Source organism: Maylandia zebra, linkage group LG12 (genome assembly GCF_041146795.1).
Source record: "Maylandia zebra isolate NMK-2024a linkage group LG12, Mzebra_GT3a, whole genome shotgun sequence".
Lineage (NCBI taxonomy): Eukaryota > Metazoa > Chordata > Actinopteri > Cichliformes > Cichlidae > Maylandia > Maylandia zebra.
The window spans coordinates 16,010,270-16,024,883 of NC_135178.1; the positions used below are offsets into that span (position 1 = coordinate 16,010,270).

At 46.6% G+C, this 14,614-nt stretch overlaps 1 protein-coding gene across 3 annotated transcripts; it reads right to left on the reverse strand.

The window, feature by feature from the left end:
• Positions 1-967: 967 nt before the first annotated feature.
• On the reverse strand, positions 968-14,529 carry disp3 (dispatched RND transporter family member 3). Of its 3 annotated transcripts, none has more exons than XM_004544308.4 (22): positions 14,303-14,529; positions 13,975-14,064; positions 9,002-9,997; positions 8,702-8,921; positions 8,483-8,619; positions 8,252-8,386; positions 6,578-6,738; positions 6,249-6,388; positions 6,052-6,143; positions 5,779-5,943; positions 5,276-5,437; positions 5,042-5,188; positions 4,810-4,943; positions 4,546-4,715; positions 4,313-4,443; positions 3,851-4,035; positions 3,609-3,735; positions 3,313-3,458; positions 3,048-3,207; positions 2,823-2,936; positions 2,561-2,733; positions 968-2,476 (listed from the first exon to the last, which is right to left on the reverse strand). In XM_004544308.4, exons 3-22 carry the CDS (start codon positions 9,987-9,989, stop codon positions 2,120-2,122), a joined length of 4,044 nt encoding a protein of 1,347 aa, XP_004544365.1. In that variant the 5' UTR covers positions 9,990-9,997; positions 13,975-14,064; positions 14,303-14,529; the 3' UTR covers positions 968-2,119. The 3 variants fall into 3 exon arrangements, with proteins under 3 accessions (XP_004544365.1, XP_004544364.1, XP_076746879.1); XM_004544307.4 differs by having other exon boundaries at positions 13,975-14,076; XM_076890764.1 differs by having other exon boundaries at positions 13,975-14,529.
• Between the last annotated feature and the right edge of the window lie 85 nt (positions 14,530-14,614).

The window sequence follows — 14,614 nt, forward strand, 5'->3', positions numbered from 1 at the left end:
TTTGCTAAATATTCATTCCTCTACATGTAACATCACTCTCCCTCTGATTATTCCATTACTCTCCTATTGTTTTTTTTTTCTTTCCATGAAAATATGAGGAGCAGAGCGATGTTGCTGAACAAAAAAAAAAACTGCTCGAGTGCCTGACAGTAGGCCCTTTACTTAACAAAAGTACTGCACATACATAAATGTGTAACAAGACTGCAGGCTTGGAGAGATCTTTTTACAAACAAAACAAAAAAGTACCATGTAAATTAATAGACATGGCTATAGGTGGGTATAAATAAACAAGTAGAGATACATCTCAATATTTCTCATTATTTTATATCTCAAGAGTTATTGAAATAAGTAGAAAGAGATTGAGAATAGCATTAGATAGATAGCTAGATGGGTATTGAGAGAGATCTCTATAAAGATGGGTTGGAGAGAGAAAGAGCTATCGACAAATGAAGGGGTAGCGAGAGAGATATCAATAGATGGTAGACAGAAATAACAGATGTCGATATCAAGCTCGATACATCTAGGTACCCTACAAGAAGCACTGCGGTAATAAAAAAAAGAAGGAAATGAATGTGAAAGGTACGCAGACATTCAAACACTCCCCTTCATTCACAGTGGAAATTAAAGTCTCTCCAGAACAAAAGTCAACGGGTTTTTTTCCCTTCTAATTTTACTCCTATTTGTTCTCATCTTCCTACATCCATTTCCATCACGCTGAGTAGAAAATACCTCTTTGTGTAGAACAGCGTCCCTTTATTTAATAACCAGCATGAAACATTAATGCAATTCATTGTTTCATCTGACCTCTTTCATATGAGTTATTAACAGCCGCCCAGAGATGCGACGCATCTACAGTAGCTCTCCCGGTAATTATGTGATTATAAGCCAACAGCGACGGGCCGTCATCCCGCCGCTCCGTTACATAACCGTGCAGGAGGAAGGAAAACAAAAAGAAAAGACCCCGAGCTTTTCTGCACCTGTTTTATTTGACATCCACGAGTAACAACACGCACATAAACCAGAATTTACTGCTCCTGCTGCAGTCGGCCCCTCTCCCCCGACCGTTACGTTGTGCGGTTTGACAAATGGCCGTCACCTTCACTGTGGGGCAGAGTGGAGACGCTATTGAGTGGTGCTCTGAATTGTGGGAGAACCGAGCAGGTTACAGTGAGAGGCTGTGAGTGTGGCGGAGGGCTTGTGGAGGGTACACCTGAGGAGCTGATAAAAGGTCTCTTTTAACCCAATGACAAAAATAGACACCTTGAAGCATTTTGTAAGATCTGAGATAAAACGAAGTCACAAAAGAGGAAAGTGACTTGTGCTAAATATTGGCTTTGAGAGTTCTTCTAAACGTGTGTGTGTTGGCAGCATCCAAAGCTCAGTTCAGAATGAGTAAGAGCAGCATACGCAGACATTTACATCATCTTACATTACATTTAACATAAAAACAGAGTATAAATTTGGTTTATAGAACTTTTAATCCAGCCACAGTGGGACATCATAAGCTCTGATACAAATGTGGCTGAAAAATCACATTCAGTGCAAAATCGAGACAAAGAAAACAAAACGACGAATAAAAAAAAAAAAAAACCCAAAGAAACATTCTGATGCTTCACAACATGGCCACGTATCAAAGTGAACCATTAACACTGGTCTTCACGGACATCGCAGCGCTGCGCTGTGTCAGTGTTCACAAAAGCAGGTCACAGAACAGTCAGCAACTCTTCACAACTCAATAAGTAACACAGATGAAAATTGTGACTCAGTCAGTGTTTCCCAACAATTACTCCATCATCTAGGGCTGAAGATGAAGGGGAGGAAACAAACCAAAAACAGCTCGTGTGAATCAGAAATCAACCTACTATTATGAGTCACATATTCAGTTACACTAGATTTTAAAAAGAGACACCCAGAGTGGGGATTTTTTCCCCCTCTATACTTAACAATCCACTGATCAATACAAGTGAGAACAAAGAAAAAAAACTGTGATAACTCTGACATCTTTGTGCTGTAAAGTATGTAACCGTGTACTGAGCCGTTGTTCCACAAACATGGAAGAAAGAAAATAGTTCTCACAGGTTGCATACAGAGGAACGCCTCTGTGTGACATCAGTAGTGTTTATGTGGTGAGTGACTGCCAGGCCATGGCACCCAGCTGTCCCCCGACCCACCACAGAGCTGCTCCCAAAGAGGCGGCTGCCATCACAGCCAGGCTGGCCTTGAGTACAGCGCCTGGGTGTCTGCTGAAGCGGGCCGGGGCCACGCAGGCCAACGTGGCCACAGTCACGGTCAGGGTGTACAAAATGGAGACGGCCGTGTTAATGGCCACAATCTGGCCGAACTTGGCGAAAGGCACAATGACACAAAAGAAGAGAGGGACTGTGGAGATCGCTGTGGTGACAGCGCTGGACACTATGGCAACACCCACATGGTTCACTGCCTCCAGAGTCCGCCTCTGCCTCTCGGCCTGAGGCTCCTGCGAATAAAACAGAGATTTAAAAAGTGCAGACTCTTAAAAAAAACACGCTGTGGTCAATTTGAAATTAGAATAGTCGCGTACCAAGTTATGAGAAGGCATAGAAGGTGTGGTCTCCCCAGCCAGAAGGTATCCCTCCACCAGGTGTAGACAGTAATCCACCGAGGATCCAACAAGTATTGACAGAGAAATTGCCTCCACTGCTCCCATCTCCCATCCCAGCCAATACATGAGCGCCACTACCAGACAGATCACCCCTATTCAAGACCAAAAACATGAGGGAAATGCACTCTTGGTTATTTGAAAACATCACTTTCAAATGTAAATATGTTAGTGCGGCTCTTACCGAGAATGGTCACGAGCACGGGCAGCAGCAGCAGAGGATGTGCGGTAAACACAGAAACAGCTGCCACGCAGATGGCCAGAGACAGCAGCAGACTCCAGAGGGCACTCTCCACACCTACAACAGGACCAGAGGGCAGCACTTTCGGCATTTTTATCTGTCTCCAGTTTTAGAAAAGGAAAAAACAAACACTGCATCTCTTTGACATCTGCTCCACCTCTCACTTGCCTATGATTTCCATGAAGATCTGCTTCCAGTGCTCACACGTCTGGAAGCCTCTTTGCAGAGAAGAGGTCTGCGGGAGAGTTGCGAGCTGCTCCTGGATGAAGTTCTCCCACTGCAGGAAATCGGAATACGTCTGAAATGAGGATTTTCCCTTGTATGTGGTCTTACAAGGGAGGAGGAGGAAGAGAGAGAGAGAGAGAGAGAATTAAGGCGTTGCGGCAACTCTGAAACCGACGGCGGTTTGTCGCATGGAGATGAAGAGACTTACAGATTCGAAGGCCATGGACAGCCAGCGGACCTTCCCTCCATGCATTCCCACCGCTCCATGGGACAGCTGCCCTGGGAGCAGGTTGGGTTCAGGGAGAGAGTGGCACTCGGGATGAAGAAGAGGCAGAATGGAAGATAGCTTGTTGCCTGTGAGGAACAGCAGACTTTTTAGCCTGCGTGCTGTCAAATCAGAAGGCCTAACCTTGCTGATTTGACTTTATACTACTTTTTTGTGCCACAAAAAAACCCCACATTTGAAAAGTTACTTTCCCTTCCCATCAGATAAGCAAATGTTACCTGACGGCAAGCACTGTGCTCCTCCCGGCTTTACGAGCTGTGTGTTTGCACTAACAGCTTTGCAGATTTTGCAAAGATGCCCCATCTCCTGGAAAATATCAAAGTCTGGATCCAGTATAATGCTGCCCTTTGGAGAGAATCAAACAACAAATTTACAACGGTGAGAAAGTCCTTTTAAAATCCGGTGCAGCGTTCCTCCAGTCGACAGTTTAAGATGCATGTGGCGCAGGTGTGACCATCACCATATCTCCAATCACGTGGTTGTCCCTGCGTTCGGTTCGGTTCACTCCCAGGATCCCAAACACAAGGAAAACCATGGCTCCGGTGTCGACCAGAGGACGCACCGCCGGTTGGCCGCACACACCGCCGCTGCACGGATTGAAGCCAAACGTTTTGGATGGTTTCGTTTTGGCAGCAGATGAGGGATCTTTGAAAATAGAAGCAAAGAAAACCCTTTCAACCACATTTATTTATACGGGGCAAAAATATCTGCATAACTGGTGCACTGTGAAAAGAAAAAAAAAACTCTCCAGAGGATTCACTTTAAGAGGAGAAGTCACATCAGTGCGTTTTCTCTGTAGTTAAGACTCAGCTAAATGACAGGAAAAAGACATTTGTGCAGCGTGACTCATGCGGAGTGAGAACTGTTTTCCTGATGCTAACAAACAGTCTTTATGCTTATCACGAGATGCTTGCTCGCTCACCGCTGGGAAAAAACGTATAAAAGCTTCCCCGTGAAGGTCCATCAGGCCCAGAGCTAATGCCACAGCCTGGCGGGTTGACACACACGCGGCTGGGATGAGGTCTCAGGCGGCACTGAGCAAAGTACAACTTCCTAAAGGGAAAAAGCAGAGCTGAAAAATGACAGATTTCCCCACTAAAACAACCTGACAGCCTGTCTCAGTCTCTGTTTTACATTCTTCCTTTGTGCCTTCACCTGCTGTGCTGCTGTGGGGATGATGCTACATAAAAGGAAAAATCTGGCGTCCAGCCATGACGAGGATCACACGAGCCGGACGTGATCATCCAGCTGTCGTACGGGAGGTATACGTGGGAAACACACACTGTCATTCTGGCGGTGTAATTGCCATGGGGCTGATTAAAAGCCTATTCAAATAAAGCAAGATTAGTTGTAAGCTGCTTTAGTGGGACTCGAATTATTACCAATATAATCAGGTTGGCTTTTTTCCTGCTCTCACACCTGGAATGATGACACCTCACGCTCTGTGCTGCACATCTTCCACGGGGACGGGATGCTGGCGTTAAGGGAGAAGCGGTAAATGGTTGTAGAGGCTCCGTGGTCTAACTTTGATACGTACACTGTCACAAGAGGGCCTTGAAAAAGGTACAAAGGTCAGGATTTTAAAGACAGGAAACAGGGCTTAAATGAGAAAAGGGCTGGGTTTGGGTTTTTTTATGTGCTGGGTTTTTACCTGTTTGGTTAGTGAGTGAGTCCTGTTTCACTCCACTCGGAGCAGCAGTGGGAGTTGTCCTGCTCGGCCTCTGCTGATGTGTAGGATACAAAAATGCAGACGAGGGAGCATGGGTGGGAAGTGGGTGGGGTTTTTCCATGAACACACCTGCAGGACACGACATGTTTTTTTTTTTTTTCTTTTGATATTCGTTCCAGATCTAAGAAGTTAACCGAGTTATGCTTCCACTCTTACCTGAGCACATGGGACAGGAGATGCCTTGGCCGCTGAGGTTGCTCCGCAGAGCCAGCAGACTCTGGAGGTTTGTATCTTGGCGGAAAAGAAGGGGAGCGTGAGTGGCCGGCCTCAGGAGACAACAGAAGGCAGCTGAGAAGACCAGAACCAGGAGAAAGACACCTGGGCCAGAAGGGAGATGAACAAACAACGACAGAAAAGAGGGTTTGATAGAACAGTTGTGGGACAGATCAGCAGTGAGGATCAATTACAGTCACTCCCAAAGAGTGTGGTTGAATCCTTCATGAGAATGCTTTGCACTCACTCTGACAGGCAGAATCCCCTCGGGGCAAACAGAGATTACAGAATTTCTACAATAATTCTTACTTAAGCCTGAGGTGACTCTCACATCTAAACCAAACATTAAGAGCTCTGCACACAATATCTTAGAAGCCCCAACCGCTGAGTTTTGGGATATAAATTGATGTTGTCTTTGCAAGTTCTGAGTTAAGATTAAATCTCACCTAGAACAGTTTTCCGTCGCTCCACAACCGGCTTAGCCACTAAGTGCTTCAAGGCCCACTGAAGATTGGTGCTCACCACACCCACGTGCCGCTGCCCCGGAGGGGACAGAGGTGTCTCGACCGACAGGGACAGGATGGCCGCATCGCCGTCTGTGTCGCAGAAGCCTGGCAGAGACGAAGGAAAAGATCCTCAGAGGTGCCCCGCGAGACACATTCTTACAACCAATCCCCCTGCCAGCCTTCATTCCGATGCTAGGCAGATAATAATCTCACCTGGCTCCATTTCCACTGACAGAAGAGCCACATCATCATCCTCGTCCGACAAAGGGCTGTGGTTCGCCGACAGGCCCGAAAACAGCTTCCAGCTTCGCGGGGTGGAGAGTTTAGGGGGAGAGAGAGAGAGACAGCTGAGGGGGATTAGATCTGGGTGGGTGTCACGCAGCACAAAAAGTAAGGAAGCAAAAGCTTACCAGCTCAACCAGGCATGTTCACGAGGCTCCACAAACTGTGTCCAGATACAAAGGGCAGCAGGCATCAAGACAGACACCCAAAGCCAGCAGCAGCTGACGATGAGAGCCATGAATAGGCCGAAGTCATGCACGGCTGGGATCTGAGTGTCAGGTGAACAAAGCGCAGTGTAAAGGACCTTGAAACATTCAATTTGTGCTTATCGTGGGAAAAATGGTTGTCTGCTGAGAGAGGCACTTCTATTCACCCACTGTAGGAGAGTCATTTATACACCCTGTACATGTCCTATTAAGCGCTGTTATTTTCTTTTCTTTCTCAGTTTCATAATTACCTGAGAGAAGGTGTTAGCGGCATAAGCGGCCGCAGTCGTGAAGGAGGTCAGAAATGTCGCTCGGCCAGCTGTTTTAATTGTGTAGATCATTCGCTGCTGCGGCTGATGCAAATGAGAAGCCTGTCTGAAAGTGCTGATGAACACAAACACATCATCCACCCCTGAGAGATGAAGGGTAGACAAAAGGAGGACTTCTTAGCACAACTCATGACAAAGAGTTGTAGTTTTCCTCATTTCAGAGCAATAGCTCCACGTAGCATTCACATACAGCTGAGAGTCAGAAAATAAAAAGGTCATTATGTTTGCATCTTGTGCGCGAAATCAGCTAAAGCCTGCAGCTTGTTAGTTTAGCGTGAAAAGCCTGGAAATGGGAGCTAGATGGGGACCTACGAGACGCAGAGAAATACAGTGAATTTTCACAGTGAAGTCAGTCATTAACACTTATACATTGTATAATTACTCTGCACACAACACAGCTTTACTACAGCATGTTATATGGAGGGGATTATGGTTTTATGGGGGATTGTGCCATTTGCTTAACTGGTGACAAGACTCCACTGAGTCACTAGAAGTAGTAATTAAATCCCCTGTAAAAGTACAAGGTGGCACTTTTACATTTTAATGAGATTTAGTGGTTCTGAGAGGCAGTTTTTTTTTTAACTTTAGACCCAGCCAGGCTTGTGGCTTCTTCTTCAATTCTGTATTTAGGTGTAGCTAAGCCAAGCTTGCCTTGAGCTTCACATACGATTACGTATAACATTATAACCACTGACAGGTGGTAACACTGATCATCTCTTCATCATGGCACCTGTTAGTGGACGAGTTATATTAGGGAGCAAGTGAACATTGGTCCTTTAAGTAGATGTGTAAGAAACATAAGGATTTGAGTGAGTTTCAAAGTGTGCTGGCTAGATGACTGGCCAGAGCATCTCCAAAACAGCAGCTATCGTGGGGTGCTCCCGGTCTGCAGTGCTCAGTATCTATCAAAAATGGTCCAAGAAACAGTGGTGAACCAGCAACAGGGTCATGGACAGCCATGGTTCAGTGATGAACATGAGAAGCGAACACTGGCCCGTGTGGTCTGATCCAACAGAGAAGCTACTGCAGCTCAAATTGCTCTAAAAGCTTAATGGTGGCTCTGATAGAAAGGTGTCAAAATACACGGTGCATTGCAGTTTGTTGCAAATGGGGCTGCGTAGCAACAGACCAGTCAGGGTGCCCATGCTGACTCTTGCAGACCATGTACATCCTTTCATGGAAACGGTATTCCCTAATGGCCGTGGCCTCTTTCAGCAGGATAATGCATCATGCCACAAAGCAAAAACAGATCAGGAATGGTTTGAGGAACAAAAACATGATTTTGTGGTGTTGACCTGGCTTCCAAGGCCCCCAGATTTCAATCCAATCAAGCATCTGTCCAATGTGCTGGTGAAACACGTCCGATCCATGGAGGCTATACAGCACAACTTACAGAGTTTGCTGCTAACATCATGGTCTAGAGGAATCCATGCCTCGCTGGGTCAGGGCTTTTTTGGCATCAAAAGGGGGACCAACACATTATTAGGTAGGTGGTCATAAGGCTGTTCAGTGTATTTTACAAACCCCAAAGTGGCATCAATCTTCATAAACACAAAGTGTTTTACAAAATGTCAAACTATTGCTTAAACGACTTACCGATACCGATAATAACAAACGCTGCAACTCCGTTGAGAATGCCCAGGTACCTCACGCCAAACACGACGTGGTATAAGAAAAGAGCCATCAGGCAGCTCAGTCCGATGCTAGCAAGTCCAAAGAAAGTCAAAAAGACTGCGCAGAGACAAGAAGAAGCTTGTAAATATTTCTGCGCCTTCAAACAGAAACATGTACACACATCGATGTAAGTGAAATACGGGGATACTGTACCAGAAAAGGAGGTAAGGACGTAGACAAGCACAGTAATACAGGCTCCGCTGACCACAGCCAGCATCATGTCATTGTGGAAGGTGTGTCTCACCTCGTCATCAAACAGCTCTGTTCCCCCATATAGCACCTTTACCTGACTGGAACAGGTCACACAGACAAAACAACTTTGAGTGTTTGCAATAGCATTCAGTACCTGTGAATACGAGAGTTTTTACTGACCTGGTAGACTGGTTGGCCAGGATGTCTGCATATTGGACCACAAAGTTTTTGAAGCGTGCTCTCTGCTCATCCGCTCGGTCCTGCAGGGAGTAGTAGGACGGCAGAGGAGCTCCGAAGTGGATTTCACTGCGTAACAGGGATGAGAACAGATGCTCCGGGGACAGACTCTCATCCACGTACCAGTAAAACTGCGGGTGGGTAATGGCCAGGCCCAGAGAACCTGCACATGAGGAGAATCAGCAAAGTTAAGTTGGGCTACCCCAAGGAGTCATTCAAGCTTGAACTGGAATTTCAACCTGCCTTTAATATCAGCCAAGTCTGGGCCCATGCCATCATAGTAGATCTTGCCTCCTCTCTCACTGGGGTAGAGGTATGACAGGAGGGAGCTGGGTGGGGAGCAGTAGGACGGCCCCAGTGGCAGATCCCTCAGTAACTCCAGAGGCTTCCAGCAGAACTGATGAAACTGTGGGTGCTGCATGAGCAGCCGCTCAACTTGGTGTATCGTCTGCAGGCGCTCTGGAGTGAAGATGTTGCGCTCGCCTTTGCCTTGAGCCACAAACACCAGCTCAATCCTCCACAGAGCCTGGCTCTGTAAGTAGTAATTGGGAACAAATCTGCGCTTCCTAATGAGGGAAAAAGTTGAATTTCCATCCCCTAATCTCGCCTCTTCTTCCCCTTTTCCTGGATTTATGCTTTCATGCGTCCCCGTTTCCCCCTGACCCAGATGAGGCGCTGTCCTTTCATCTCTGCTTGCTGCTGCTCCTCTCTTCTGATGATCGCTGGCTTGTAAAGGGTCCCCTTGAGGAGCGGAGGACCCCGTGTCCTCATTATCCATCTTATTGAACACTTCCTTCCTGCCCAGCTTCTCAAGCAGAAGCTCTCGCAGCGCCTCAGACTCCATGATATCTATGTCTCGTCTGCGTCTGTCCCACGACCCCAGCTGAGTCTTTACGGCGATGGCGAGGGCGTCAAAACGTTCAGCTGAGAAGTGGCTGTGAACCTCAAAGGCACTGTAGGAGAGGTCTATGTCCAGAGGAGGGCAGTAGAGCAGCATGTAGGCAAAGAGGGCACATGGCAGCAGGACAGCTGCCCCTAAAACCGCCCCACTGGCCCAGGGTTGCGTGTAAACCCACCCCACTGCCTTCCACAGTCCACAAACCCAAGCATCCCCCGAGGACCAGCTCTGCTCCGCGGCGTGTGCTGCTCCATCCTCTTCCTCCAGCTCCTCCTCCTCTTCTCCACCACCCCAGCTGGTGTGAAACAGCAACGGCTCATCATCCACATCCATTGCGGCACCTGTCAGGGACACATAAGACCACTTGATCATCACTCACTTAACGTTATGGCTGTTGTCCACTTGGTCAGGTGAACATGAGCACAGCTGCGACAGAATGGGGGACAAGGCAACTTTGAAAGTTGTGCTCAGAGAGCAAGGACACGAGCGAATTAAGTCTATCCTGAAGCAGCTGGCGAGAAAGGCCGTCCACTGGTTGCTCGCATGGAGAAAATTGAGCGAGGGGGACCTTTTCCCCCCTTCTTGTTCTTCCCCTCAAGGGCTCGTAATAGAAAATGGCTGGCCGAGTCCTGCTTTAAGATGCTGATCACAAGAGCTTGGGGTGAGACGGGCTAAAAAGCTGTGATTTAATTCTTTTCTCTGCCAGCCCATGCAAGCCATTATCACCCGGAGAGCGTATACTAGTGGGGTTCTACATATGACCAGTCGATGCAGTTGTTTCCACCCTGCACCAAATTAAATCATCTCACTTGTCTAATTAGTGACAAGAAGAGTGAGCGGGGTATAAAGAGTTTATCTCCAGCGATGGGCAGCCTTCGACTAATCGTGTCAATAGGTGTCACTTCCCCCCCCACCCCACCCCTACGCTTCTTTTCTCTCAGGCAAGACATTACAGACAGTTTGCATTCAAGTGGCAGTGAGTCTGCTAACTGCAGCAATTTATCTATTCTCTTTAGAACGATGCTTTAAGGTCAGCCAGGTAAGACAGTGAATCATAATTATGTGTAAAAGATAGCTGTAGTCAGCTTTCTAGCTAGAGTGAAAAATCCATCATAAAAGAGAGTAATTTACAAATGACACGGATTAATCGATATTTGCAAAAAAAGATTCCTCCCGTTGGAGAGCAGGGAAGAAAGACTGTTGAAAGGCAAACCCTTAAGATGCCAAATGAACTGTAGGCGTGCTGATTTATGGGACAGTTTGTGCTCTTACATCTAAACGTAGTTGATTTCACGGTGGCAATAAAGGGAGTGCTCCACTCGGAACAGCCAGCCTCCTTGTGCGGCCACCGTGCAACAGTCAGACTCCGGCTCACAGACTGGGGGATGTATTTAACGGGCACATCATTAAAATCCTTTACCCTCCAGTTCCTCGCCCTTTGAGAGAAACACTTTTGATGTTCTCAAACATCCACCATGGTTTCACGCTGGATTTTACATTCAATAGATCTTAAAACCTGCGGAGTTCAAAGCAAGAGCTCCGCCCTGCATTTCACGTTCTTAGAAAAAAAGGCCAAATTTGGGACTTCTTTTAAAAATGGACAACACTTTGTTTTATTAAGCACCATGTCATCCAAGTGCACGAACAAGGGCACCGCTGCCCCTTTTAATGGGAGTGCAGATGGGGCGCGCGGTGTGAATGTGAGCTTCCCGCATTTTTAGAGGATAAACGCATTAATGGTGTTTGTTTGGTAGCTTTTTGTTTTTTAAGACAAAAGCTCAGGATGCATCACTAAACAAAAAGAAAACCATCTAATCATTCTTTTCAGTGACCTTTTTCTCTTAAACAACACAGACATATATTTTTAATATAACAAGGAAAAATAATTTGTTCCAAATTGCTGGTGTAATTTCAACTTATTATGACTCGTTATCTGCAGCCATCGTGGGCTATTATTCCATAATGAGTCCTATTATGTTGTTTTCCTCGAATGCTGACTTTTCCTCGTCAAATGCGTTTTCGGTCCAAGCGTCACTATTTTGCATTGAAAAACACGAAGAATTAAACTCGATATGATTCTGTACTTGGGGGGTAAATGAAATTGAATACAGCTACTAATTTTGGCAATTAGATTTTGGTAATCCTCTCTGCCCCCCTGCCCTCCCCTCTCAAGCATGTTTTGGTCGTGATGCTCTCAGCAGCAGATGAGAGGAGGCACACAGAGAAGTGCAGAAATATCATGCGAAGAGTGGGAAAGGGAGAGAAGAGAGAAGAGAAAAACGGGGAAGTGGGTGAAGAGACGGCGCAGCCATCAGACATCAAACAAACCGTGGGCTCCTTGAAAATCTGTCAAAAAGAAATTTCTGCTGGTTAATAATTATGGGGGGGGGCAGCAGCACTACAGGTGCATCTTAGGGCCCGCTTCGTAAAAAAGCCTCACAAGCCGAGCAGATTTCAAACTAAGGATGTATGAATGAATTAGGAGAGTGAGGCAGGCTCAGTGCAAGCTCTGCCTGCTTTTTATGATCCCTCTACTGTCTACACGTGCCTCGCAGCGGCGTGCAGGTACAGTGAGGGAGAGATAACTACCCACGGCCTCGGGGACGCATCCTTTCGTCTCTTCGTGATGAGTCTGGCACCCCTTCGCATCCAGGAACATTGCGCCTCGTGTACAATAATTATGAGTGGAGTACATCTGCAAAGCACTGCGAGCGGTACGCAGCCTGGTATAACTAATGTGTTTACAAGCTGCCAGAACTGTTCAACGTCGCTTCTAAAAAAAAAAATCAATAGGAGAGAGCACCCGATTTAATCCACACCGGCGCAGGTGTGGATTAAAAAATAAGAATAAACTGGCATCGTGCTTTAAGTGTATGTTGGTGTAAAAGCAGTCTGCCATATGGCTGAGTGTATATTAAAGCTGCGTCGCTCTTAAAGGAGAGGATGTGGTTTTCTGTAATGCAGTTACATTGTGACAAATGAGACAGGTGAATGCACCAGGAGGCCTGGAGTGAAGTTGCACGTGCTGGGTTTTCAGGTGTAAAATTGTGTTAATTGTCTGAAAATGAATTTTTGATGCCTTTGACATCCCGCTTGCGTTCAGGCTCACGTGGGAACTTTGTAGCTTTTACATTTTTTTTTCCCAACAAGTGATGTTTGTGCTGTACCTGCCAGCTCGTTGGAAGCACAGCAGGTGTAGGTGATGGACAGAGCTGTCTCGTATGTCGTGTTCAGCGAGATGAGGGCATCCAGGATGATGAACTGGAAACCTAATGTACGCACGGCCTCTCCCGTGAAAACACAGATAAGCTCAGTGTCGGTGTTATTACCCTCCTTTACCTCTCTGGGTGATGTGAAGCCGGCGAGGTGTACGCTCCGAGCAATCCCCAGCTTGCTGTGAGCCTGAACCCTTCACATATCATTATTACTCTCAACATCTCTCTCAGCACTCTGTTTGCCCTCAATCTCTTGCCCTTTTCTTCCCATCAGTCTCGCTGCCTTTTTTTTTACCCCCACATCCCTATCCTGTCCACAAAGGTGAGAGATTTGTAACCTTCAATACTGATAGCACACACACACACACACACGCACACACACACACACACACACACACGCACACGCACACACACACATCCCTCCACCTTCCTCAGTTTATCTCCTCTTCATCTCATCCAATATGGATATCGCATGCTGCCTGCTGACCCACACACATTGAGCTTGGTGTAGGCTCAGCCAGCATAGCACCTCATTTAAAGGGGCATTGATTTCACCACTAGTGCTTTATGAATGTATTCCTTATGCATGAGCATTCAGCAGTGTGTTTATGGCAGACGTGCCTCCAATTCTATACACGCTCTCAATCTGTGCTTCAAATCAAACTCTCAAGGTCCATCTGCACCCAGCAGAGATGTTCGTTTTCTTATTGTCTTTGAATTCCTGCTCAAACTGAAGGCAAAGCGCAAAGCTCTGTGCATACAGTGTGAGGCATCCAGGGGATCTAAAATTCAATTTCTCTCCCTCCCCTGAATGAAACTGAACACCAAAGCCTCATACTACACTGGAGGTAGTTTTTTCCCTCTATCTTGGCAGCATAAGAGGACATAGATAACAGTATGAAACCAATTTCGTACAACTTTCTAAAACAATTAGTGCACTTTATCTTTTATTTTCTAGATGAACAGCTTAAATGGTCTGCATTTCTTCAGCAATCAGCATCTCATATTCACATTTAATTTAAAGAAAAAAGAAAAGATCAGACAAAAACAATAAGCGATCCCATCAAAGCAAAAGAAATCTGCAACACAGGGGAGAGACTTACCTGAGGCTGATGAAACAAAAATTACAGGTGGGGCGATCAGGCCTGTTTGGTCCACTTGTAATGTGCTGAACTTGTGCTCTGTAATTTCATCTGCTCCACGCACTCATGTGGGGGGGAGAGAAATGATCAGTTAGTGTTTTAATGTCATAGTTAATAACTCATCAAGAGGCACACTGAGGGAGCCCTCAGCAGAGAAACCCACACAAAAACAAATCCACTATTCTCCCCTCACTCTGCAAGAATCCTCTAACCCCGGCAGTTCATAATGTGTTGTTTTCCTCTCCTTTTATGCTCCCCAGTCCTTTCTCTCCCTCCCCTCCTTTCTTACCCGGTTGTCGAGGCGACAGAGTCAGTGAGAGACATTTCTTCCCAGAAGCTCCTCTCTCTCTCTCCCATGGCTTTGTTCAGCCTGCTCTGCTGACTGGCTCAATAGTGTATGAGACACAAGGAGGGAAACGCAGCTCGAAAACCTCTCCGCACCTCCCACGACAGGCTGGCGAGCCCGCGGGGATTTTTATACCACTGCAAAAATGTCACCGGAAAAAAATTCAAGCATCAGTCAGCTAGTTACGGGTGACCCAAAGGATGCAGTTGTCACGGTACCGCAGCCAAGCCCCCTCCCATCACATCAGAGTTGGTA

Excerpts from the sequence above, each read along its gene's own strand:
- disp3 (XM_004544308.4), bottom strand. The coding sequence starts at position 9,989 with ATGGATGTGGATGATGAGCCGTTGCTGTTTCACACCAGCTGGGGTGGT. Across the intron at positions 4,036-4,312 it reads TTATACGTTTTTTCCCAGCG|ATCCCTCATCTGCTGCCAAA; the intron begins GTGAGCGAGCAA and ends CTATTTTCAAAG. Across the intron at positions 2,477-2,560 it reads CTATGCCTTCTCATAACTTG|GAGCCTCAGGCCGAGAGGCA; the intron begins GTACGCGACTAT and ends TTTTATTCGCAG.